Source organism: Rhamphochromis longiceps, linkage group LG22, assembly GCF_057381845.1.
Source record: "Rhamphochromis longiceps isolate RC_006_pf linkage group LG22, R_longiceps_female_GT1.1, whole genome shotgun sequence".
Taxonomy (NCBI): domain Eukaryota; kingdom Metazoa; phylum Chordata; class Actinopteri; order Cichliformes; family Cichlidae; genus Rhamphochromis; species Rhamphochromis longiceps.
In genome coordinates, this window is record NC_140577.1 from 18,139,707 (window position 1) to 18,166,551 (window position 26,845).

General features: G+C 42.1%; 1 protein-coding gene across 5 annotated transcripts in view; it reads left to right on the forward strand.

Moving 5' to 3' along the window:
* The window catches only part of runx1t1 (RUNX1 partner transcriptional co-repressor 1), a 57,088-nt gene that overhangs the window by 16,353 nt on the left and 13,890 nt on the right, over nucleotides 1-26,845 (forward strand). For 4 of the 5 annotated variants that reach the window (XM_085395992.1, XM_085395994.1, XM_085395993.1 and 1 more), the window contains exons 2-4: nucleotides 18,136-18,273; nucleotides 19,814-20,055; nucleotides 22,796-22,885. In XM_085395992.1, coding sequence (XP_085252118.1) covers nucleotides 18,136-18,273; nucleotides 19,814-20,055; nucleotides 22,796-22,885 — 470 coding nt within the window. Of the gene's footprint in view, nucleotides 1-7,187; nucleotides 7,267-18,135; nucleotides 18,274-19,813; nucleotides 20,056-22,795; nucleotides 22,886-26,845 lie in introns of all 5 variants that reach the window. The other variant, XM_085395996.1, reaches the window with a different exon arrangement.

A 26,845-nucleotide genomic window follows, 5' to 3' on the forward strand; every position in this document is an offset into this window, starting at 1 on the left:
GCACCTCATTGACTTATCATTGAGTTGGCCCTCCAAAGCCCCATTGAGTTTACCAAGTCTTCCACAAAAAAAGTCACTTCAGTTCCTTCCAATAGAACCCCTCATCACACACACATACACACACCCTTCACCCACAAAATGATATACACAGGATGGCTCCACCCCACACAAAACAGCTTTGACGCTCCATTGAAATCTCCTTAGCAAAACGGTTTCTCCTCATCAGTATTGTGTGACTATTCAGTGCGTTAATGCGCCCGTATTAAGAAAGCCTTTTATTTGCCTGTTTTGAATTTAAGCACATATATTAACCCATATATAGAGAATGAGTCCTTATTAGCCTGCGTGGGGGAGGTGTCAGGAGGTTGCAGGAGGACACAGAAAGAAGGCTATACAGTACAGTATATGCAAGCTTACTTAAAGCCACAGTATTGACTTGTTTAATTCTTGAATGAAATAAGCCCCTGATGCTCATTCACAGACACACTCACACGCAGAGGGAGTAATTTAACTCAGCACGGTTTGTATCCCAGTTTGCGGTGCTGGTGCCACTGATGTATGTGTGTCTTTATTTTATTTGTATTTTTTTTTTTACAAAAGTGTTCAAATGGCAGGGGATGCCATTATAACAAACTGGTCAGATTATGGGTATTACAAACATAGACCAATGCAAACAACCATCAGTGTCTGTCTGCAGGGTTTTGCAAAGCTTTTGTTGCAGTCAGCTGGATTATGCGTTTTGGCAAGCCTCTCGACAAAGTAGTTGTTTGGTTGCCTACGTCGGCTGCTGTTGTTACCTGCTTTTGTTGCAGATGAGGCCGTGAAAGTGGGCCTGATTCCAGGCAGTTTTGGGCAGAGGAGAACAGATGATTTGAAAAGAGGCTTTAGCATCCTGCAACACATATGAGATGATTTCATTGATGCTTTAAGCCGGTAAAATCTCATCAGGTAAAAAATCTGATCATGTAGCCTGACTGGTATGGGCTGGTGATAGTTAGGATGAGATGTCTTCCTGTTACTACTGCCGAAGCTAATCAGTACGAGTTCTCTGGTTGCAGTAACTGGAAGTGGGATATGAAGTTAAGCTCCCAACAGTGTATTGAATAAACTCAAATGCATTCTATCAATTCCTGTCTCTGAAATGAAACTTGAGCTTAGAGAGAGAGACTGGGTTTGCTAGTGCTTTTAGGGGCCACGTGTCTCCGGAGAGCTGGAGCAGCTATTGCTTTTGTTTATACGCTCCCATACTCACATCTTCTCTCTTTCATCTCGTCTTTGTCTCTGTCCTAATATAATTCTTTTTCTCTCCTCCCTTACTGGCATTTTTAGCAGCTCACTGAGGGAACATTAGTGCTTGTTGTCTTGCACTAACATTAAGGCGCTTTGTCTCTGATCCTCCCTGTTGTGGGCACGCACACGTTCACGCTCAGGCGGCGTGGGACATAAATGTAGCTAAAAGGAGGATCGTGAAAATCTGCTGCCATTTTTGTCCTTTACACTCTTGAACCTGAGACACGGTTTACGAGGCTGCGTGAATGCGAGCGCCTCTGTTAGTTCGCATGTGTGCAGATGCCTGCAAGCTGACAGGGAGTGAAAGCCCAGACATATGTTAATCAGATGTTGCGATGATGGCAGAGCAGAAGGAGCGAGCGAGAGAGGGAGAAAGAGCACTGGAGGGAGGAATGAGGGGTAAAAAGAAAGGAAAGGCTCTTAAAGACAGAGTGAGAGAGGGGAGAGAAATGAGAGCCAGCTGAAGAAGAAGGATGCGGAGAGAAGATTTCAGGAGTAGTCTGGAGAAAATGACAGGAAGTGCTGCAGTGATTAATTTTCTTACTGCTAAACCACTGCTGAGAATCGATTAGTTTAACTGAAGGGGCCCACACAATAAGTTTCAGGTCACTAAACAAAAGTGATTAATGTTTCCTGTAGGCACATGAGATATACATACTAACACACACAGTGCACAAGGAGGTGTTTTTTGTTTCTTTAGATCTTTAGTATGACATTGCTGCCCAATTTAAACCCAGGAGCACCATTTAATTGTTTGCCTTAAGGATCAGACAAATGAAGCTTAATGAAGGGCTGAACATTCACTATTAAAGCTGCTGAAATCATTTCTTTGTATTAAAAACTATATCTTCAAGTGAGCCTCCAGATATGCAGCTTCCCTTTGCACCATGGAAAGGCTGCTAACTGTTTGTTTCTACTCCCGTGAGCTGAAAACTTTATCAGTTTTAAATTTTATAAAATTCTGATAACTTCAGTTGCCAAAAGCAATAATTCAAAGCGATAAAATTAAAAGTAAAGGGGATAAGACAGAGTTTCAGTTTTATAGGTGGGATGAGTCTTATTTAACTGACAGCGCTGACACGAGTCAGTTGCTTTATTTTGTTTGAATTCAGAAGATTCTGCACACTACCCAGCTTGATGTCTGTTCTCAGATTTCATGAATCCAGTGTCCGCTGTTCATCCTAACAACAGGGCTCTAACACCTGGTTATGATTCAGCCGTAAGCACGAGCGTCGTCGGGAGCTCCGACAGCTGTTTTTGACATAGCTCGTGTATTCTGTGATGACTCTTGGGTCATGAAGGCAACTCATGAGTTGACTCATTGGACACATTTTCAACTTTGTTTGTCCTTTGTTATGTTCATGGCTATCTATTATCATATCATTTATTTGCTGGAGGTCCGTCGTTCTCTTCAAATACTGTCAACTGTTGCTAATCACCAACTAACCCTGCTGATTTTGTCCTTTGTGTTTATAGCAGTTTTCAACCAATGTTTTGGTTGAAGTAATGCCACCATTTGAAATGTGTGTGCATGATCCAGGTATAAGGAATAATAGATAGATAGATAGATAGATAGATAGATAGATAGATAGATAGATAGATAGATAGATAGATAGATAGATAGATAGATAGATAGATAGATAGATAGATAGATAGATAGATAGATAGATAGATAGATAGATAGATAGGTAGGTAGGTAGGTAGGTAGGTAGGATTTGGTGTCTAGATTGTGTGAATGGATTATTACTTTATCATGGCCTGTCCTAGTAACTGAAAATCAATTTAAAAACTGAATAACTTCATCTAATTTTTCATCTATTTTACACATGAATCGGTATTTAAATTCTACTCTGTATTGCAATGTCGACACCTTACCTGGTTGTGTGAGAACACAGGGACCATAGTGGCGAGAGAGTGAGTTGCTTAGGAAACAGAAAAGGCAGAGAAACAGGGATAAATAATTAGAGAGAAAGAGGGGGAATCCACGACGGAGAGGAGGCAAGAGCAGAGATGTGGGCCATTTTTACTCAAGAGAGTTCAGAGGGGGTCGGAGAAGCCTGCTCCAAATGGATTTTCCTTGTTTGTAATGAGGCTACTTCTTCCAGTGCATGTGGCGCTTTTGGAGGAGTTGGACGGAAAGAAGGACAGCAAGGCGAGCAGATAGAGGAGTAAGAGGGTGAAAATGGTTGGAAGTTGTAAAGAGAGGGCAGGGAGTAGGAAGCACAAGGAGGAGGGATTGCAACTGAAGGAGAAAGAGGCTGCAGAGAGAAAGAATAATAGGAGTGCAATAGTGTTCGGTCATAGATCTTTCTGATGATGTTATGCAGTTGCCAAAGGGTGGGGGGAGGGAGAGAATGGGGAGAAAGGGAGGTAGGAAAGGATAGATGGTGGGAGAAACAATCAGTTACTGCAGGTAGTGGTGACCAGTGAGAGGGAAAGAAATAAATGGAACATGGAATAGAAAGAGAGGGCAGATTTGTGACTGAAAATATTACAGCTGTTGTGCTGCAGAGGAGGAAAGGAATAGCTTGGTGGTATTCCAAATGTGAAGCTGTTAAACTGCGATGTAGAAATGTTAAGATGAATGGAACGGCATCTGGAAAATTACAGCTATTTTTCAACAAATGAGCTAATTGTCTAAATCCCTTGTGAATATACTCCGGCACAAAAAAAAGGACATGCGCTGCATGTAGAGCACTTGTGTCTTTCTTTGGCCTTCATTTTCAAACAGTGGTTCAGAGGCTTTAAATGAGAAACATATGAGAGAGGTTCACCCAAGGAAAACTCTGGTAAAGACAGTGACCTGCTTTAGCTTCTCTTTGAAGTGAATTCCACAGTCCTGTGCTCATATTACCTTCCTACTTCTGTTCTCCTCCTCCTCTTTATTTCCTCTCCTCTCCCTTTTACTCTTATCAATTTAAACTGCTCTTGTCATTTCATTTCTTTCTCTACATTGGTTTTCACTCTTTTGCTCTCGTATTCATTCACTCTCCTCTGAAGAGGAACACTATGTAACAGACTGAGATTGATATTTTCTTTCTCTTGTTCTCACTTTTTTTAGTATCTTTCTTTGATTTTACATGACTTATGTGGTGTACTGAGAGATGGTTTGTGTCCTCAGTGAAAGACTAATCCTGATTTTACTGCATTCACACTTTATTCAGTATTAGTGAATCACTTAAGGATATCTTATAGTTCCTCATCTATATATCTGATTGGCCCAGACTGCCCAACTCAAGTAAAAAACAGAGAGACTCAGTAGACTCGCTGTCTTGCTCAGTTCAACCTGAAAACAACCTGCCAAATAATGACACTTCCTAATCCTATACGTGGGGAGAAATCCAAAGAAAATACATGTCAAGTGTCAGTGCACAGGTAGCAATGACATAACGTAGGGATCTCTGGCCTGAAGAACTCATCTGATAAGACGGGGAACGATGAGAGAAAGTGTGGAAAGGAGGAAAGGGACCGCGCGTTTATGAAAGCAAAAACAAGGGCAGAGAACGAAGCAGAGGGAGAAGTCAGAGGCAGCGCACAGATGGTGAGCTGTCAGCGGCCGGCTGTGCCTGTGTGTGTGCGTGTGTGTACCTTCATATGTGTGTGCGCTGTTCATACCATGCATATTTGTGGATTCTACATAAATGTGGAGTGCATGTCTGCCCTTGCTTTCTTGTGTGCATCCATGCATGTGTGTGTGTCTGTGCGTGTCTGTGCCCTCTGAGCTGAGGAGAGGTACTGTATGTGCGCAGAGCTGTTCTTCCCAGATGGCACTGGCAAACAGACACTGCAAGGCTGGCGGAGCTGGCACGCCCACCTAGTGCACAGTTGGCACTGCCCGCCACCATGCTTTCCCCTATGTACCGGGGGCGAGAGTACCTGCTGCCAGCCGCCTAAGCTCATTGACTGGCAGGCTGTCTAACTACTGACTTTTTTCCATTGGTAAAGTTTCTCTGGCTTTGTTGGATCCCAAGAGAGCGTTCCTTTGACCCTAAATGAATGTAAAACCTCCTGGTTTTTTAGAATCCGCCATTCAGGAACAGCATTTCATGAGTATGTTACAACAGAAGCTGCAGCCAATGCAGAAACACAAAGTCAAGACATGAGGCAATATCAGACAACCTGTCACAAGAGTTCACGTCACAATTTAGGCATTTTAAATGGTTTCAGTTGCACGCTGCTGCATTCTAGTAAAGTCAGCTGTGGCAGGCAGAGCTTTCATTCATTGCATGTCTTAACTTTATTGTGCCCTGACTAAACAGCGATGTGTCTTAACACACTGCTATGATCATGCTGATCTATAGGCCTCTGCTGGCAGGTTTCCAGTACTGGAGGCTTTCCAGCTGAACGCCTTGATGTTTTCGTTGTGCGCATGAAGAAAACACGCAGAAACATACAACACTGAATAGCTACCAACATAAAAGACCATGTTAGTGCGAATGCTCGTGTGTGTGTCTGTGTTGCAGATGCGTTTGAATACATTTATCTGTCTATGTGTGTGGGCTTGGGTGATGCGGGAGTGATGGTGGATTTTATATTTTGCATGCCATGAACAGGACGTGTAAAGTAAGTACAGATGTATGGAAGCGTGTGTAACTGTGATCCTCTGCTGTGTGTACTCTGTGTGTGTGCGCGCGTGTGTGTGAACGAGGAAGCAGCTGTGCGAGCGGCAAGTGTGCGCCAGGTCGACAACACTTAAAGCAGAACCAAGGCACGTGTGTGTGTGTGCTTGCGTCCGCATGTGTGTCTCTATTCTGGAGCATATGTGTGTGCGCGTGTCACAGTGCGCATGTGTTTGTATTCTTGTGTGTATGCGGGAGGGGTGGGGAATTTGGCCACCCATCTGTGCTAGGCTATTTCGCTACTGTTTCTGCAGGCATACACACACAGACACTGTCACACACACATACACACACACACACTGTGGAGCACTGTGCCAGGCAAGCTGTTCACTAGCTGGCGCTGGCAACGCTCCAGAGAGAGTGGTGGCATCCATCTGTAGCACTGGAGAGTGGTTAGGCTGTGTCTGAGTCTATGCGTGTGTGTGTGTGTGTGTTTGTGTTGCCACAGAAAAGCAAAACAATGGGACTGTCTTGATGATGCTATTAGTAGTATCAGTCGTGGGTGTGGGGACAGAGTTCAGAGATGTGCTGGTTGAAAAACTGAGGCTGTTTGATGGACACGGGGGATGGATGTGGCGAGGATAGCGATCTGAGGCGCCTCCTGCTGAACAAAGACGACAACATGTGATGCTAATACCCAGAAATGCTAGAAAACTAATGGACTGTCACAAATAATATCTCACATTTGTATATGGAAAATTAAAAATAAAGTATCAAACCTAAAATTTATGGCCAGTTTATGATTATTTTTTACTGAACTAAAGATTAAGATCTCACATTAACACATGATTATTTAAATAAAATGCAGATTGTAGACACTGGAACTGTACAGTCCTGTCAATGATGCTTCAATGGTATTGTGGGCCATGTTTAGCTCCTTTCTTCTCGCCTGTCAGTGGACTCAGATGGCTGCGTGCTGACAGGGATGCGAGACAGTGAAAGGTGAAAGAGCCCAGTAGAAAGGATGTAACAGTTAGATGAAAGGAGACAAAGACACATCGCTGACCTAAAATGGGCTGTGGTGACACTGGGCATGTGTGTGTTTGCGCGCAAGCAGAGGCCATCCCTCTGCCACCTTCGCCTCCAGCCATACTTTACTCACAGCCACTCAGAGCCATTAGCAAACCACAGTCACTGTGTCACCCACAAGAACACAGGTACACACACACACACATGCGATGTAAGCTTAGAAATGCCCCGATCCAAGGTCTCACCAACCACCGCTCCCTGCTCACCAGATGTGACTAAGACCCTGTTTTTAAACATCTTCCCCCGCAGGGCAGAGGAGGCAGCAGTGGGGGTAGAAGGGGAAGGAGAGTAAGAAGGCAAAGGAGTAGTGGTTTTCAGAGAAGAGGTGGTAAGGGCTAAAGGTTTTTTTCCCTCTGTTTTGCAAATCTGGTTCTATTTAGCACAGCCCTGGAACACATTTCATAAATTGCAGACATATTTTTTCAGAGTGGTTTTGGGGAAGATAGTTAACCGGCAGTAATTTCCAACACATGGCAGCCGTCATGTGATATTTTGAAAACACCAGGCAGACAAGCTTGTTCCCTCTCCCCCAGGAACCCCCACTCTCTTACTGTTAGCCTATGCCCTCTTTTTTCTGTTCTTGTCCTCTGCCTCCTGTATTTGATTTCCCATCTGTGTCTCATATGCCTTAAATGTTATCTCTTGTTTACAGGCTCTCCCTTCAGCATCCTTACCTCTCTTTTCTCAGCTCTTTCTTGATCTGTGTCCCACATCTGTTTTCAACCCTCACCCTTTCATCCATGTCTGTTTTCCTACATGTCACACTAAATAACTGTACTCTCACTTAGCGTCCATTGTATATCACTCGACTCATGCGCCCCCTTTATCCATCCTTCCTCTAACTGGGTGTCTCCGTCTCTCTCCACGTGGTAAGAGACAACTGTCATGTAAAACACGACGGCCTTTACTGTCTGTTGAAAATTGATCTTGCTGCTGAGGCCTGGAATATATTATATAATATTCCTTTCAGCATGGACACGCACACAGATACAAATTGGGTTCCATCTGGCTTACGGCTCCAACACACTGTAAGCTTTCAGCAATCTTATATATTTTATTGAAATCCGCACTGTGGATCTAATAAATCTGGGTAGGACATCAAGTTAGATATAGACTGTGTGATGATAATACCAACTGAATCGTGGGCTGCAGTGCCCAGCTGTGCTCCAGTATTGCTACTTCCTTCATGTTGCAGTCACGATAACAGCTGGGACACACATCATACAAACAAACGTAACGCCACAACTGTTGGTTGGTTTGCTGGTTAGCAGACGTAGGTCATGGCAGCAGTCAAACTGTGAGATGTCAGTACCCTCTGGCCCAGGCCATGCAGTGACCAGCTTGGAACCTCTCTCTCTGTGCAACAACCTAAAACATCATCATGATTCCTTCACATTGGTAGCGAGGAACTCCACATATATTTATAATAAAGCCAGAGGCCAGAGGGTTTGATATGGGAAAGGCCTCATTCACTCTGATACCTTTAAAGGAGGTTGGCAAGCAGAGAAAAAAGGGGCGCAAGAGTGGCTCATGGAAACAAAAGCAAATATGCGTTATTTATAGTGTCCGAGGTGTGGTCCAGCTCCTGAAATTCAGATGTATTATCTCCAATTGAGCGAACATAAAATGGAAATAATGCATGCGAGCCTGTATCATTGTGAATTAGTGTGCTTGTGTTTAGAGATGGAGTGGCTATATGAGTGATTTTAAGCTGTACTTGAGCTACAGACCTGAACAGTTCTCATAAGGGGTTTGTGTATAAATGTGCAGCCTGTTCATAGCGGTTATTGTAGCGCTGACATATATGCATGTCAAAACGCACAACCTATATCGAGGTTCAAAAAGCAATTTCGCTGCTCTACACTGTAGACTAAAGAGGTTACAGACTGGCTGTGTGGGAAGCTTTAGAAAATAAAGCCATGTGTCATCGGCATTAGGATGTGTGCTGAGAGTTTTGTGTGAGTCCTTTGCTGGCGAAGAGTCTTGCCTGGGAAAACGCCCAGACCCATTTGGGCTCACTTTGCTCTGTGTCAGCATGGCATCAGAAATGAACCAAACTGTATACAGAAAGCAGTTTCCAATAGGCTGGCTTCCATCAAGTGACCAAACATGGCTCACCGAGGCTTACATGTGATTTACATCATTCTATTTTTTCCCCCCAAAACACACCATTTATATCATTATTTAGACATCATGTTGTTAATGAAAATGACAAGCCAGCTTTATATAAATAAACGATGTCTTTGATGGAGTATTCTAAATATGTTGAGCCCCGTTTGGCCCCACTGTGGAAAAATGTCAGATGGAATTAACATTTCTATTTCCATCAGCACTTTAATAATGGTAAACTCTGCTCATAATGGCGGTAAATCTCCCGAACTCGCTGTTTGTCACTCTGCAGCTTGTCTTTACTTTTACCTCTCGCCGACCCTAGTCTTCTGTCACACACATCCATTGCTCATCTTTACTTTTAAAAGAGCTCGTAGTTCAGCTTTGCCTGGCAACAAGATGTGGCAGGAGTACTTTCGATTTGAGAGGATGCATAACGGGCACTGTGAATCATTTTTATTGTTCCTTAACACTTGCTTCCCCTCTCTGTGCAAGTGAGACTTTTTCTTTTCAACAGATGGGTAAAAAAGACATTACTATAAATCTGACTTAAAGAAAGAAAAAAAAAGAGCTTCTGATGCTATACACCACATATGTTTTATTGACCGCTGTGTGTGTATGTGTGCAAACGTGAGTGTAGGTCTGAAAGATCGACGTGTTTTTGTATGCATATATGCACGTATATGTGTGTGTTAAAGTTTGTGTGGTGGAACAGATGGTGCTCAGACCTCTGTGTGCAGTTGAGAAATCTCCGTATGTTGCACTGAGAGAAAAATAAAGATATGGTGGGAGATGAAAAAGACTGTCAGCATTGATCCAGAGCCAGTCTGTTTGCAAAGTTTTAGTGCTGTATTGTACCACATTTTCACTGTTACACTCATCAACGGGGAAAGATTAGGGATGGGAATCCATATTGTTCAATTTCCTGGGAAGATTATCTTTTCCTTTAAACAGTGTTTTTCTTTTTTAGACAGCTGTACAAATGTTGTCAATGTACTTCCTTCACATAGAAAGTTAACCAGAAATTGATAATACATGACCAAGCAATAATCTAATCGATATGGCATCGGTATCTATAAAATGATATCCAAACCAACCCCTCCAGGCAGCACAAGCACACAAGAAACTGATCATTAATATAATCACAAAGGGTGGGAATGATAAATATGATTCAGTTCAGGTCCCCTATTCTCATCATTCAAATCTATTGCAAGTAAACACAACCTTTAACCCCCAAACTTCCAGAATCACCAGTGAGCCATATTTCAGTGAAGCAAACACCCAGGTGTAACATACATCAATAGTAAGATGATGGACTCTTAAACTACTTCACCAGCTGGCCGGTCAGGACAACATTGGAAGTTATTAGTTCTTTTTTTTTCTTCACTGTGTTAAATGACTCAACTATCAGTCCATGTCTCAACCCCATCTCTGATTACACCGAAATATAAATGATGGATGTTTAACACGAGGGAAACCAACATCACCTTCTTCATTTGTGGTAAATGTTAAACGAACACGTAAAGCAATCGTTTAAAGCAATTAAACACATAATTGCTATTGACAGTTTGCTGACTTTAACAAGCAGAAACTACATTGTGTGCACTGGACATGCATAATTTAAGACAACGTTGCTGATATTAAGCGTTAAGCAAAAACCAACAGTGAACTTTCAGGAACAATATGTGATCACCAGTGAGTGTTTGCAAAGGGATTGACTGAAGACAGGAAGAAAAGTGGGGGGAGAAAAGCACGAAGGTAACGAAGGAAAGAGGGGGAAAAAAGGAGGCGAGGAGCGAGAACAAGGTGGTGAAAATAAAGTCAAAACTGATGCGCTGATGGTGGTGCTGCTTTCCTCTGCATTTGAATCCACTGCATCTGCTGTGGAGGAAAATAAATAAGACAATGGAGATCAGATGTGTGTGTGCGTGTGTGTGTCTGTGTGAGAAGGACTGAGAATTGTGTTGTTTTGCTATCAGTGTGTACATGCATCCCTGCAGCTGTGTGTCTGTGTATGTATTTGTGTTTTTGTGGGCTTGTGGTAGGGCGTTGCATCCATACATCTTCTTGACAAGCGGGTGGACTTTGATGGGACATGCTCTGCATACTGCTCCATCTGGCTGTGCATGCATGTATGTGTGTGTGCATGTGTGTGTGTCTGTGTCTGCGTGATATTCCACTTGCATACAGACAAGATTCCTCTTGTTTCTCTGCGTACTCTGTCTGAATCTCAATCATCCTACCTGTCGCCCAGCGCTGTTCTTTAACACATCTGCCCTTTCATTCTCTCTCTCTCTTTTACCGCTCTTTGGTCCCTACTCCCCACATCTGTACCCAGCACACAGAGCAATCACCGCACACCACTATCACACCATCTCAGTATCGTTTCATCTCTTTCATTACTACACAATTACCTATCCGCCATGCTCCCTCTCTTCACACATCAATGTGCGCTATGTGCTGGAATAACCCGCCTTGGGGGCTCTATCGTGCACAGCCGTGGGCACGTTGTGGAGACCAGTGCTCAAGCCACAGGCGTCCTGTGGCTTCGGTGCCTCGTGGTTTTCACTTCAGCACCTACACATCGGTGTTCCCAGTGAGGGTATTACACATCAAGATTACAGGGTTGCCGGTGTGTTCAAGGCACACGTGGGCCAGTGTGCATGCACTTTTCCATGTAATGATGGTATCTTACAGTATGTCTGACTAATACAATTGTGCGCTCACGCAGGCGCCAGCGCACGGTAAATTGTTTATGCCACAGCCGCCAACTCTCGAAAATTCACCCAGCATGATTGAAATCCATTGTCGTTTTGAAGAATGGGATTTGCCTGTGTGAAGTAGTCTCAAGTGGCATATTACTGCCACTGTTATCACATCATTTTCTGGGTCTCCACTGGTACTCTCGGCGCGCACACATACACATTCGCAGAACCACGCGTACACACGGAGGCAATTCTAGCTTATGAAGTGTGTAATGGAGATTGTTTGACTCTATCGCCCGATGATAGACTTTGAAGTCATTGTGGCCTCGATGAATAATCTAAAATATCAAGGTTAGGCAATGTTGCTCTCATTTCGCAAGGTGATTTGAATACGAAATGACCTCCCAGTTTTGCGTGCGATGATGAAATGTGCGAGGTTTTGATATCACATTGTTTTTTTTGCCTTGAGTTATGGGTTAGCAAAGTCCTCCCTGTAACATATTGAACTGTTTCTCAGGGACCACGTTCCTCCTAGATATCGTTCATTGCAACAATCCTGTTTTAAGCGAGTGATGTAACTTGCGTGTAACCTTAGAAAAGGCATGTATCACAAGTCAGCGGGGGGGATAAAATCTCCTTTCTTTGAGCTCGGCTGTAAGAGGGTACGGGCGAGAGGGAGAGAAAGACAAAGAAAGGAAGAAAAAAAAAGCGAGAAAGAGGGAGCGATTTTTGCAAACACTGAGGATCACGTAATCACGGACGATGCGAACGGGTGATGTAAGTGTGAAGACATCCCTGTGAGTGGCAGGTAGTTGTCCAGGGCTCTGCCTCATTTCTAGGTTTGATTAAAGTTACAAACCAGAGCAGATCGAGCTTTGCTTTGTTATTTTAACGGGAGGGATGTTTGGCATGATTTGAAGAACACAGCATATTCAGTCACTGTTGTCTTAGTCTGCAGTTGTTGTTTTTTCAAATTTTTGTGTGCCTTTATGACAATGAACGACAATCCAAGTAAGCAGTGCTTAGATATAAAGAGCTACCAGCAGAATAATGGTGGCTTACACTCCAAGCTGACTCAATACACAGCAGACCGTGCAAATATAAGGCTACTCCTTATGCAAAATCCTAATTCAGTCAGATATCAGTGAAATAACCTTCGACACTTTCAATATAATACCACAGTAGAAATATGCATTTGTGCGCACATTCCCATCAGTTTTTAACTTTCTTTTATTCAGGCCGCCTATATTCCAAATATTTCCGCTAAGAGCTCCTTTAGGGTGCTTTAGATAAAACTGCGCAGGAAGTGGCTGTTGTGCGAGACATTAATCACTGTCATCTAGCGTGATCGATAAGCTCAGCACCTCGGCATGCATAAAGTGTGCTAGTGAAACAGCACACATTGGAGAGACTCTTGTGTGCCTTCATAGCTAATTGGTGCCTCTTCAACAACTGTTCTCATCCTCTTCAATCCATTAATTCCTAGACAACAGCACTTCTGAGAAGCCGTAAAGTGAGTTAGCCAAAGTCAAAGCACTCATCACCCCCCTTTCCATTAAAGCTCCGCACATCAATACCTGTCCACTCCTGGAGTACCGTCGTCTGGCCACAGATCTGATGTTATCCCTACATGATGTAACCGGCGGTTCACTAACAGGCCTAATAAATGGACAATGCATGTGCCTGTCCATTAACTTCTAACATGGTGTATTACACTTGAGAAGCCCAACTTTTTCAAGGTTGTTTAAGGGTGCTTTTTGGATTGAATTATGCATGAGGGAGGGAGTACTTCCTATCGTTCAGCTATGTAATAAAATGAGCCTGTCTGATTGTCCTTCAGCTCTGATACATATTTTTTTTAATTTAACAGTATACGTGACATATTGGCTCATGAAAATGGATAGCACACAGGTGTAAGGTTTGCTTTGACTTGTTTTCAGGAACGTGCTAGAGTTTTAAGATGTATCTGTATTTTTTTCCCAAAACTGGGTAAATTACCTTGTGTAGGGAGAATTGCCATTGATTCAAGGGGCATAGCAATTGTAGAGTGAATAGCTGGATGCCGCCTTTGTTGGTTAGTATGAAGCCATTGATGTTATTCTGGTTATGTACTTTGCAATCAAACCAGAGACAGACGATGCTGTTTGTAAGTCACATACCTGTAACTTTGTGTGGGGGTTTGTGTGTGCAAGAAACTGTTATTGCCTGGATACACGTGTGTGTACGCATGTGTGTGTGTGTGTGTGTGTGTGCAAAGGTTTCACACTAATTCATTCTTCATCCTTCATCTTCTTTACCTGAGGGACAGCAGATGAGTTTTGAATGCTTTCAGGGTTTGTTTCCCTCATCTCTAGCTGATGACTACCATCCAATCACGACATTGACCCAGGTGTTATTCTCCAATTACAAGCCTGTAACCAAACTCATCTTTTCATACCACCGCAGGGCCCAGAGTTCCATGCAGGAGTCCGCGTGGATTTGAAGTTACGTATTACATATTGTGCATCAAATAGACATGTTATAGGCTTGTAATGTTGAAAATTGTATCTTTTTTTAAGTCATGGTGCTGCAGCTGTAAAAATGCTCCAATTCTAGTTGTTCTACTTGGTGGAGAAACTGCATCCTGTTATATCATAATATTATAATATGGATTTTGTTTAATAAGGCGTTACTAAAAGTCTATTTCAGATAGCGTTGTGCTGATGCGAGCCATTTTGTGTATCCATTTTCCTAACTAATCACAAAGTTTCCTGATTTGCAGCCTTTCTATACAGAACTTATAGATGAAGTGAACTGAGCCAGAAATTATCACACAATTATAGAAAAAAAAGCACCATACAGACCTTTGGAAAGCACGAGCCATTGAAACAGAATAAGCACAACCATGTGTGATATAGCGGCTTTATTTAATTTATGCTTGTTAAGTATATACATGCAGGGCCTTTTTGTTTGACTGGAAAATTATGAATTACCTTGGGTCCTGTCACCGAGCCATCTTTTTTAATGACCTTGTATTTTCGTAGATCATATTTTAGGAAAGTATAGAGGATATGATAGCTGGCAGCCAGAGGTAAGACTATACGTTTCCACTAGCTATGTCTTGAGTTTATAAAATAAATAGTCCAGATTTTTTCATATTATGGTGAAATTGGAGCAGTAAAGCTTTCACAGTCTGGGCAGGAAAGGTTGTTTGTGTGGGTGCGCAAGGAAAGAGGTAGAAAGAGAGTGGAAGCAGGAGAGTCAATGTAAAGGACAGTAAGTAGAAAGGGTTCAATAGTCTCTCTGCTCGCTATACTTTTCTTTTCATATTGACTTTTCTTTAACCTCCCTTCCTCTGTTCTCTGCTTAGCTAATCAAATTTTTCCCACTAATATGCACTTTGTATCCAATCATAGTGCTCTGCTGTGCAATGTGCAACCTTTTCCTCTAAATTCCAATCAAGCTCTCCATCACCAAGTTAAAGCTAAGTCAGTAGTAATCTTACATCTCTGTGTTCTGCATTGATGGTGTAACTGAATGTGACCCTAAAAGCATTTTAGGCTCAAGGTCATCTGGCTTTTAGTTGCCTTCCTGCATCCATAAGAGTCACACGGTCTCTAATATGTGCCAGTGTGGTGTGAGACAAATGTATTCAATCCTCCCAGGTACTCTTCAGTTGACAATGATAGGACAGTTAGAAGGCAGGAGTGCTGTCTTTATCCCTCCTTTCCTCTTTTTTGATCATCTGAGTGTAAGAATCTTAGGGATTACTGGAAAATCCTTTACAGTTTTGAATATCTTGGGCAAAAATGACTTATGATTATTTCTTTGTGATTACACACAATTACCCTAGCAGCTACAGCTTAATTAAATTAAAATAAACCTTTGTTTCTTTGTATGTGAAAGCCTGGAGAAGCTAATCGTTGTTCTTGAACAGGCTGCTGGTCATGATGATTCGCGCCGACATGTTGTATGTCTTGTTACAGCATTGATTCTTTTATCGAGCTACCTGAAATTCCTTCGGCTTACTTTCCAAACATGTTGAATAAATAAAGAAGCCCTAAACGTTCAATCGCAGGCAGAGATTTGGAGCACTTTTTAGAATTTTGGTGACATCTCCATCTCTCACTCGCCTGTCTTCTAAAGTCAAGCTGGCGTGACTAAAATACTTCACACATACACTTCACAGTGCACTTTGGCTGCAGTGCTTTTGAGATTTGGGCCTGGCTAACAGGCTTAGGCTCCTCTGTCTCTCTCACGGCAGTATTTCTCCTTCTTTTTACCTAAACGTAACATTATGGCACTGTGGATCCAAGCAATCAGAAAGCACCAAGGCCAACGTTTACTATTTGTGTTCTGTGGCGTATGTAGTATATGCTTTACTTAGTTGAATGCACAAATGCTTTAAAAATTTCCAGAGGAACAGAAGTGAAAATATAAGATGGTGTAACAACATACGCATTAAAAACGTACTCACAAACACATTTTGGGATTTTGGTCAAATGAATGATGGGAAACACCCGGGGGGGGGAACATGCACAATATCTTTGCACTTTTACCACACTGTGATGCATTTTGGAGTCAAATCAGATCTATTCACACTGGTTACAGCAAAGTTCCCAATGTCATAGATAATACTTTACTTTCTCTTGCAGCTCCTCCTTCCTCCTTTTCACACTGTGCCACAGATACATTTGATAAGAGTCTGTTCACTTTGTGATAGGCTTGTTACTGCTGTTGCAGAGAGAAGTTGTATATCTTGTCTTGCACATTTTATATGGTCATTTAACTGGTGAGCACAAAGCAAATTTATTAAGTGGAAACGGTCATGTCCGAGAAAATGTTTTGCTTAAAAAAAACTGTCGTCTTTAGTGTTTTGTTTGACTGTTTTATTTAATGTCTAATTAGTTTATAGGCTATCTGGTTGTCTGCTGTGATGCTGTCTCAAACAGATGTGAATATACTATCCAGAGATTCAAGCATTAAGGCAGTGTGAGAGTGAGTATGTGTATTAGTTTGAGTGTAATGAGCACTGCAGTCATTAGCTGGGACGGGGAAGGGGTGTGGGCTGCAGGATGGCACAGATGGTGGTGAAATGAGACCCGGACTCACTGCAGATTTATGCTTCTCTCTCAGGTGTCTGTCTGTGTGTCTCTGCTTGCTCACTCTCATTTCTCATTTCAAAGTCAGACACTGTGTGCCAAATGCGTAAGATGAGGGGAGCCATCTCTTTCCACATCGAGTCTCTCTGGGGCTCCTCACAAACATTTTGTCATCAAAATAAATTCTGCTGCCCTTTGTACTGTACGTGCATTTGTGTCGTTCTTGTAGGCATACATTTGCACGATTTCCATTAATCAACGAGAATAATTCAGCTCTTTTTGAATAGCAACAGCTTATCAAGAGCATATGTTCTAACTGTGAAGATTTGGAAAAATAAATGCTCATTTTATATTTGATCTCAGACGCATATTAAAAAAAAATGATGGGCTCCTGTTTACGACCGTGTTGCATCACCTCTTCTTTTAACAACACGATAAGCGATCGGGAACTGCCATAGTTTGGAAATCAAAATATTTTCCCGTTCTCGCTTGGTGTGCGATTTCATCTGCTTGTAAGTTTGAGAGCTAATTTGTTGTATTTTTCCATATTGCGCCAAATCTTTTTATCTGGTGACACAACTGAACTGCAAGGCAAACCAATGCTGTTGTAATAAAGCTAGAATCTGGTTTATCATTGTCTTCCTGACATGTCATCACATCAGTGCCATCTGGATGGCAGCATAAATTGCTTCAAAAACCTGTTCAGCATTAATGGCGCCCTCAAAAATGTGTTAAATGAGCTTGGCCAAAGAAAAGTTGGTGGCTTTTTTGGCTCTTCTCTTTATATCATTTATATATAAATACCTTTTATGATCCATCTATCTTCTGTCACGGGGAGAAGCAGCCAAAGCAGAGGCACACAGATCTCCATCCCTCCTGCCATCTTCACCAGCTGTTCATGGATTGAAGAGGTTGGACACTAAGTCGTTCACAAGCCAGCTGAGAGATTTAATCTCTCCAGTGTGTCCTTGATCTGCCCCAGGGACTGCTCGATAGCACACATCAGGAAAAGCTAATTTAGGAGGTGCTCAGGAGGCATCCTAGTTACATGCTCAAGCCACGTCAAGTGACTCTCTTCAATGTGTCAGAGTAGCAGTTCTACTCTGAGCCTCTCCCAAACAACTGAACTCATCATCCTATCTTTGAGAGAGAACCCAGATACCCAACTGAGGAAGCCACTTTTGCCGCTTGTATCCGTACTGTATCCCACCTGGCACAGAATGCGAGGCGACAAAAATGCTGCTCGTTTCTACTTCACGGTATTTTGCTTTAATATTTTCTGTCTTCTTTGTCTTTGCTCAGATCGCACTGGGAAGCGCTCCATCATGCCCGACTCACCTGCGGACGTCAAGACACAGTCCAGGTTGACCCCCCCTACCATGCCACCCCCACCCAGTACACAAGGAGCACCCCGTAACAGCTCCTACACACCAACTACATGTGAGTAAGCAAAGAGGACGTGTTTATTGCTGATTGCTGATATAAGAAAACCTACTTTTATTGCAGACCGTGACCATGCTGCAAATATGGTCCAGTGTTACAGTGAGAGAAATAATGTGACTACTTTTGCTATTAATGGCCAACCAGCAACAGCCTGCTGATGAGTAGGAAGGAGGTCAGAAAATTACCTTCCTATAAATGTTCCCAGCATTGCTCAAAGATCACAAAGAAAAAAACAAAGCAAATAATCTTAACACAGTTAATATTTTACACTAATGTCACAGCTCAGTCATGTCCCGGCTGGGTGTATGGTTGGAGGTATAACAATCATATAAAAATTGCACTCTAAAAATGGTGATTGACAGTAGATTTGCAGAAGCTCATACATATCAACGCAGTTCCAGCATGCGAGTTATCATGGTGGACGTGTGGGACTCGTGAGACCCTCTTATCAAGTTGCATTGAGCCTTTTCAATTCTTTCCCAACAAGTTCATTAACACCCATGCTTACAAACTGTTGGAGCAATGCCATGACACGCACATAGCTTGTGACGAGCAAATTACACCCTAGTATTCACTCAGAAGAGCATACTTAACCACTTGCATGAAGAGCACTAGAATCAAAGAATCAGAGGCCCTGTGTGCTCAGAGCACTTGAGTCTGCATTGGTACTGCTGGTACTTTGCAACGGCTGAATTATTTTGTTCATTTTTAATCACATACCCCTTTTTTCATTTATGTTATTTACTTTCTCTCTCTCCCTTTGCATCTGTCTGTCTGTTTCGCTCTCTCTCTCTGCTGCAAACGCTCACACACCACAATTAACATTGGGGCTTCCGTGCAATGAGGGAGGAAAGGCCCAACTCTCTCATTACACATGCCAAAGGTTTTAACAAAGCAGTATGCTTTGATTTCCATCCGACGTAATTGTTACCAGATGCAGTTTGAGCATCTCGTCTCTCTCCTCTCTTTACAGTGGTGGGTTTGGACGGCGGCCAGAGGGGGAGTGAGTGGATCGCTAGTCACAACCTAATCTCATTAGAGAGAGAGCTTTATGCTGCCTTGTATCTCTTTGTACAGCAACTCCCCCAACACACACACAGACACGTATAGCTTCCGCGCTGTGGAGCACAGGGGGGGGTCTCACTGTCACCGGCATGTTTAGAGCTTCGGGAAGAACAGAAAAGGGAGACGGAGGTAGAGAGAGGCAACGTGTCTCCAAATACAGAAATATGTTTTTATGGGAGGATGCCGTGAAGGTTCAAAGGAGGCGCACTAATTGGAAACAAATGCGGACGCTTGCGGATGATTTTAGGGGAATGCGCATCGTTTGAAATCACTGGAAATCACAAAGCTGTTGTTTCCTCCATGATTTGTACGTAGCGGGAGGAAATCCAGTGTTACTTTAACAGTAATGTGATTTTATCAGAAATAAAATTTACAAAAATAATAAGAAATGACGTCAAGAAAATGCAATTAGCAAATGCCGTGCTTTCCTGTCTGTTGCTCACATTATTCTCTATGTCCTTATCTCACACAGTAACCAACGGCAGTAGCCACTCCCCAACGGCGCTCAACGGCGCTCCATCTCCCCCAAATGGTTACAGCAATGGTCCTAGCTCATCCTCCTCATCGTCTCTGGCCAACCAACAGCTGCCTCCAGCCTGTGGTGCCCGACAGCTCAGCAAGCTCAAGCGCTTCCTCACTACTCTACAGCAGTTTGGGAACGACATCTCACCTGAAATTGGCGAAAGAGTCCGCACGTTGGTGCTGGGATTAGTGGTAAGAACCTTTGGTGTCTGTGAGCTGGATCAGTGTTCTTAGAGAGGAAGTAACTGCTTGGTGCTGTTAAAATGTGTTAATATGTGTAAATACAGTATTGTGCAACAATCTTGAGTGAATCTTTATTTCCTTATATTTTGATTCCAAGAAGTCAGACTTTCTTGTAATTTTTTAAAGTGGTCTTGGGCAGTAGTAAGTCCTTCAATCAAACATAAACAACTTAGTGAAGAACACATTTTAAATTATATCTTTAGGCACTTTGTTACTAGCATCCTTTCAAGAAAATCTTGAATTTCTGATGCCAATGATAACACAGTTTGACAGGTTTAAATAGCATGTTTTCAACAACAAGATGACTCTCAGAGGCATATTAGTGTATCTTGGAAGATTTTGAACAAGTAAAAGAACAAAAGAAGAAGTGGCAGGCCTTAAAAAAATATCTCCAGCAGATGAGCGTTGGCTCAAAACCTTTGTAGAGTTTCTGCCTTCAAAACTGATATCGATCGGTGACGTTAAAACTCATTCTTGAGGATCACACAATGCCTGGCAAACAGAGAAAATACAGCAGTGACATGAGGCTGGCAGTATCCATCTTTATACAGCTGATCGACAATGAATTTAACTACACTGCTGTGATTTCAACTGAAATGTAACAACGTGGAAACGACGGCGATATGGATTAGACTTCCCATTCCAGCATCAAACTAATGTTGTCACTAAGGGTGTGCAGGTGTCTGACAACCTAACATAACTCACCCAGTTGCATATTAAAACTGTTATTTATGTAGCTAATGAATAGATGTAATTGCAATCAAGTGATGACTGTGGCTTTAAGAGGATGCTCAAATTAAAGCATTACTGCTAATCACACTTCTAACCCTAATTAAGATCCAGCAAATAGAGGGAATAAAACAGCATTTGATATTCAACATGTAAATCAGAATTTGTCTGAGTTCGTCAATTATGAGAAAAATGTAGGAAAAGATTGAAAAATATGAAGGTTTTAAGTACAGCACATTCTTTACTGGAAATTCACATTGGTACCACGAATGTTAATATTGGCATTTCTGCAAAATATACATCGAGTACATTTGATAAGACAGATGTGTTTCCCAGTTTAGTTGACACAGTTATGCTAAGGATATATCAGGGAAAGGATTTGGTGTAAAATACAATGTGCAAATCTGGAGATTTACCACACATCTTTGTGATCTGAGAAATTTTGAGCTTAATGAGCAGGGGAATACAGAAATAATGATTGAATGTTGTGCAGAAAAGAGGAGGAGGCGGAGGAGAAGGAGGGAGGAATTTTTTTAATTAGCCACATAGAGCATAACCTCCTTTTGGCTTCACTATGTTTATTTTTCTCACCGTCTGCATACGCACATGCCTCTCCTGTGTCCTTTTGGTTTGCATACCTCCCCGCCATACACCCCCCGTCTTCCTCTCCCGCTCACTGTCTCTCTGTCCCTCCCCCTGCCTCGCTGAAAAGAGTGACACCGTTAATTAGCTGGTTGTGTGCTTGGGAGAGGGAGAGAGGGAGACTCGGGAGGTTTCACTAGCTGTCAAGAACAGCCCCTACGCAATCTGGGCGAACAGATGTAAGACTGAATGTAACAAAATTCAGGTCTGGGAAATAACGCTGAGAGTGTTGGGAGGAAAAATAATATCTGCAGCTTTTTTTTATGCTCTCTGTGTTGCTTGATTTTTCTCTCCTCCCCCCATTTATTTTTTGGGGTTTTTTTTATTGACGATTCCTCTGCCATGTGCAAGCACACCTTTTTCCATCTCTGCTTTTTTTTACCTCTTCCTTTGTATTCTGGGAATACCTCATGCTGAAAATTAAAAATAGTGACACTGTCTTGTCAGACACTGATGTAGTTTTCAGCAACTAGACTTTATTTGGGTGCTAAAGTTGACAAGTTGCAATGCGTAACCCACTTTTTGACCGACCCCCCCACTGCTTCAGACACTTAAACCATCTCCACATTTGCACTATTACAGGAAAAAAAAGCACACATGCTCAATAAAAGTGCACACACATGCACACACTGTTTTTCTTCACAATCTCCTGCTGCTGAAATGTATTTTGGTTATTCTTCTCTGTGATCAGTAAAAAAAAAGAGAGAGAGTTGTACATAAATGATAAAACATTGATCCAGAAAAGAATGCTTGCCATGCACACATGTACAACAGAAAAGTTGTGTGAATACCCCATGATTAGTTTGATTAGCATAAATTATTAAATGCAGTGCATTATTATCCATGTCCCCGATGTCTTCCAGATATAGAAAATCCTCATTGTGTTTCAGCTTCTGATTATAATTCACGAGCGGACATGTGGTAATGTGAAAATAGAGTGGAAAGCCACAAGCAACTATACTTAAATGATTAAATAAATACAGAGATAACTGTTTTTAAATGAGCCTGTATCTCACGTATGATAAACTCCATCAGCGTTCGTACAAAAGCCTTTTTAATCAGACACATTTGTCCTTCGTGCAGGATGTGTTTGGATGATGTGACTCCTGTATGTGCGTTTGTTTCTGATGGAAGGAGATGTGTGCCTTTGTTTTCTGTGGCTCTTTTTCGCTGTGGCCTGCCCATATGCTTCCTATTACAAAACCCAAAATGCTCAGTCCAGGCCAGGATATAGCTTAGCTTCCAATAAGTAATATTATCACTTAATGCCTTCCACATGGATTCATGTGTTTGTTTTTTGTGTCTCTCTCTTCTCCAGAATTCCACTCTGACCATCGAAGAATTTCACTCCAAGCTGCAAGAAGCCACCAACTTCCCTCTGCGACCTTTTGTCATACCCTTTCTGAAGGTAGAGGCATTTCAGTACACGTTTACAACAAGAAGGTTGCCCGCCTGTTTGTTTGATCAATGAAATCTGGAAAGCATTTAGCCGGCACAGATTCCAGATGTGCATACTTATGTTCACGATATTTATCCCTGTTGTTGCTCTTTTTTTTTCTTTTCTTTCTTTTTTGAGTCTCTCTTCTTTTTTGCACTTTTATCCCGTCTTTCATCCATCCCTCACTTGTTTATTTCTTGCTTCTTACTCACTTTCTCTGCTGTTGACGAGAAGCTTTCAGGGTTTTCTTCTTTTCTTTTGCTCAGTCTGTCTATATAGTGCAAAACGCTGACACAAGGCAGAATTTTTTCTTATAAGAGTGTTTGGATGGAAAGAAGTTGTTGTTTTTTAAAGATAAACACAGTGAATATACTGAAACAGAATGACTGTGGTTTTATCCCCAAGGACAACGTATCTATTTATGTCCTCCTCATCTTCATATTGGTCTTTGGCTTGTTTTTGTCATTATTTCCCTTATTCCCACTAAGCTGCATTTCAACCATTAACATGGTATGTTACTAGAGGAAAGAACACTTTCTTAAGCATCTGTGCCCTTCCCTCAGTCACAACAGCATATCTCTCATATCTATCACAGTGTGGAAGATAAAAGTGAAGGAGATGAAATTATTTCTATTTGTATCCACAAAGGGAATAATGTTTATTTAATGTGTGGTTTGTGTGAGATAGGTGCATGTAGTGCTTTTTGGTGCATATTCTGAAGGCTAAACTAGGGGCTGAGACTGGGGGCAGTAGCGTGATTTGTTATGATAGTCACGGATGACAAATGAGACTGAGGTTTATACTGAGCAGCAGAAGGTTAGACCATGTAATGGGTCCAGGTGAAGTGGAGATCAATATCAGTGAGCTACTGAAAGATGGAGAGCAGCGACGGGTGTAATATTTAACGCATCACTCATTTTTTGTTCTTTTGCACACCTCTGTAAAGGTAAAAAGCTCCATTTTTTTCCTGTTTTCTTCTCCAGTCTTCTTCTTGATTTGCATCAGTCTTTCTTATGGACTCTCTGCTATTTGTAACTGAGCAATCTGGGAACCCATCCGCTATTGTCTCATGACTAATCTCTGGGGACAATGGTGAATATTTCAGTGCTTCCAATGTAGCCAGCGGATATCCGGATCAAAACTTCCCGTCTGGGCATTGTTTATGAATGCAAATCAGCTTTTTCTATTCAGTTTTTTTTAAAAAAGCAAATAAAAAACTAAATCATCATCAGACCATAGGTTGCGGTACCAAAAATCTGGTAATTTCTCTACAGATTCTGCCTTATAAAGGTTAGATATATCTAAAAAAAGAAAAAAAAAACTTGAATTAATAGAGATTCTGAGTGACAGATGGGTAAATGTTACTTTTGAAAACACAGGCGGCATCTTTTCCCAACACAATAGCCTCTCACTTTACATGGTGCACTCACATCTGCATTTGCAGATGTGTGCATGTGTCAACTGACATTCACAAGTTTATGTTATCCACCAAGGGTCAGCGTGGTTATGGGCAGCAGAAATTGGTCCCACTAGAACTGCCATTACTCTTTGTTAACGATACAAACAGGAGCTTTGTATCCACCCCCTCTCTTTCCTACATCACTCCCTTGCCCTTAAGTTTTCTTCATTTTCTTTCGCTTCTTGTGAAAGATTTTTTTTCTCCCTCTGCCTCCTTCTGTCCTTATCCCTTTCGTTTCTCTGTTTATCTACTGTTCTCCATCCATCCATCCTCCAGTCCCTCCTTCCCTTTTCCTCTCCTCGCCAGATGGTTATTGTATCACTGGGATGGCTGCGGAATCAAAGATGCAACTCTCTTTTTTTTTTCCTCCATCGCTCCTTCTCAGCCCCTCTCTTTCTCCCCAGTCTAATTTTAGTGTCTTCCCACTGCGGGGCCTTTAATGCCAGCTACCATATGGTAGCAGAGAGCAACTGGAGGTGTGGGGGAGCTTTTATAGGTGCGTCGAAGCACAGCTGCAACAATGCATGTCAGGGCTCAAGGTTTTTCATTACGCTAATGTTATACCGAGTCAATCCCACCAACTACCCACCCCCTCTCGAATTCACTCAACTCTTTTTTCCTTTTCTCTTAATGCTAAACCGCAAATTGGTTGGGATTCTTTACTGGAAGGAGGCAATCATAAACCACACAATGGCTGTGACGTGATGTGCTGGCGAGATGCGGGCCACACGATTCTTAAAAGATATGAATGCGTCTCAGCCTTCCACTTAAAGTTGTGCCATTTTTTAAAGTTCGCTCTTTTTCTTGCGTCAGATTCAAGTGTGAGTAGTGCTGCGAGACGGGGGAATAAACACATACAGCTCTGTGTGTGTGTGTGTGTGTGTGTGTGTGTGTGTGTGTGTGTGTGTGTGTGTGTGTGTGTGTGTGTGTGTGTGTGTGTGTGTGTGTGTGTGTGTGCGTGTGTGTGTATGAGAGTGAAGGAGAAGGAGAGAGTCTGTTGCGATAGAAAATAATTGAAATAGGGCAAAATAGACATGCAAAAAACGAAGTCACCTTTCTCTTCCAACTGCAAATTATACAGAGAGAACAGAAAGTTGATGAAGTGCAGCACATCCTAAATGTGGCATATTCTGAATTGTTTTTTGGCACCGTTTGACAAAATGACAAAAGCAGTATTTGAACAATAAATCACCCCAAGTAGAATTTAGCTGTGGCTGCTGAACATTACTTGAAATGTGCCTTTTCCCCCCCTTTTTTTTGGTACAAGTGCAGATGTTGGTTAACATAAGTATGCGGAAGCAAATCGCCGCACTTTATCATATGAAAAATGATCCAGTCTCTTCAGTGGTCTGCATTTCTTGACTCAGTCTTTTTGTTAATGTATCCCACATCTCCTCTGGCAATTAGGATGACCTCTAATTAATATAAGATGAGTTCACCAGGGTCAAAGCAATTTATTTTATGCTCTCTCTCTCTTTTTTTTCCTTTTTCCAGAGGGTAATTATGATCATAAACTATTAACGGACCATTAACTCGGGCAGGTAAAGCGAAGGCCAGCGGCTGGCATTTCTCTTACTGCAGCCAATTACTAGAGAGAGATTTTCATGTGATTACAACATTAATACTACTAAACAAAACATGGCCCAGTTCAGTTAGTGTTACTTCTGTGTGCAGCTGCAGGAAACAGAAGAACAAAGGAGTGAAGACTGTGAGGAAGATTACAACAAAAAAAAACAAAAAGGAAAGGAACCACAAAAGAAGCAGGAGACTTGCGAGAGAGATTATGATAGTGAGGACAAAGCAAAGATTAACGGACCTAAAACTTGCAAAGATGGCCTCTCCAAAGGCTCTTGTGATGTGCCTCGCCAAAATAGCCCCCACTCTCATTCTAAGCCTGCTTGACGCAACACTTTCATCTTCTTGCCTCATAATGCACGCCATCAGATGTCTTTGAAGTCGATGTTCGCATACCTGCATGGCCCCGTAACTCCACACAAGAAAGTAGACCCCCTTGTTACAGTATGCCAAAGAGTTTGAAAATAGCTGCTGTGTTTTTTAAAATTTTATGCCACAGAGAGACTTTACGGCCGCTAATGCACTCTGGGTCTCAGAAAGCTGCGGTGGTTCAGGAATAATGAGCAAAGAGGGGTGAGATGGTATGGGAGACATGGATCTCTTCTTACAATAAAGTGGTATTTGGAATAAAAATCTTATAAGACATTGGCTTTTATGTGTGATTCAGTTCTTTGTGTGGGATGGTAACATGTCGGGTGGTAGGACTGTGTGTTGTCTACATTTCCTGAGCATTAATATGATTACATTTACCTTTGTTACAACGTAAAGCACTCAGAGCAGAGCATAGTGTTTCTGTAAGTCATAAGTGCCACTTTTATTACTTTTAGTACATTTTTATCACTTTTTGCACCTCCAAAGTTTCAATATTGTGTTTCAGAGATAAGAAGTTTTAGTAA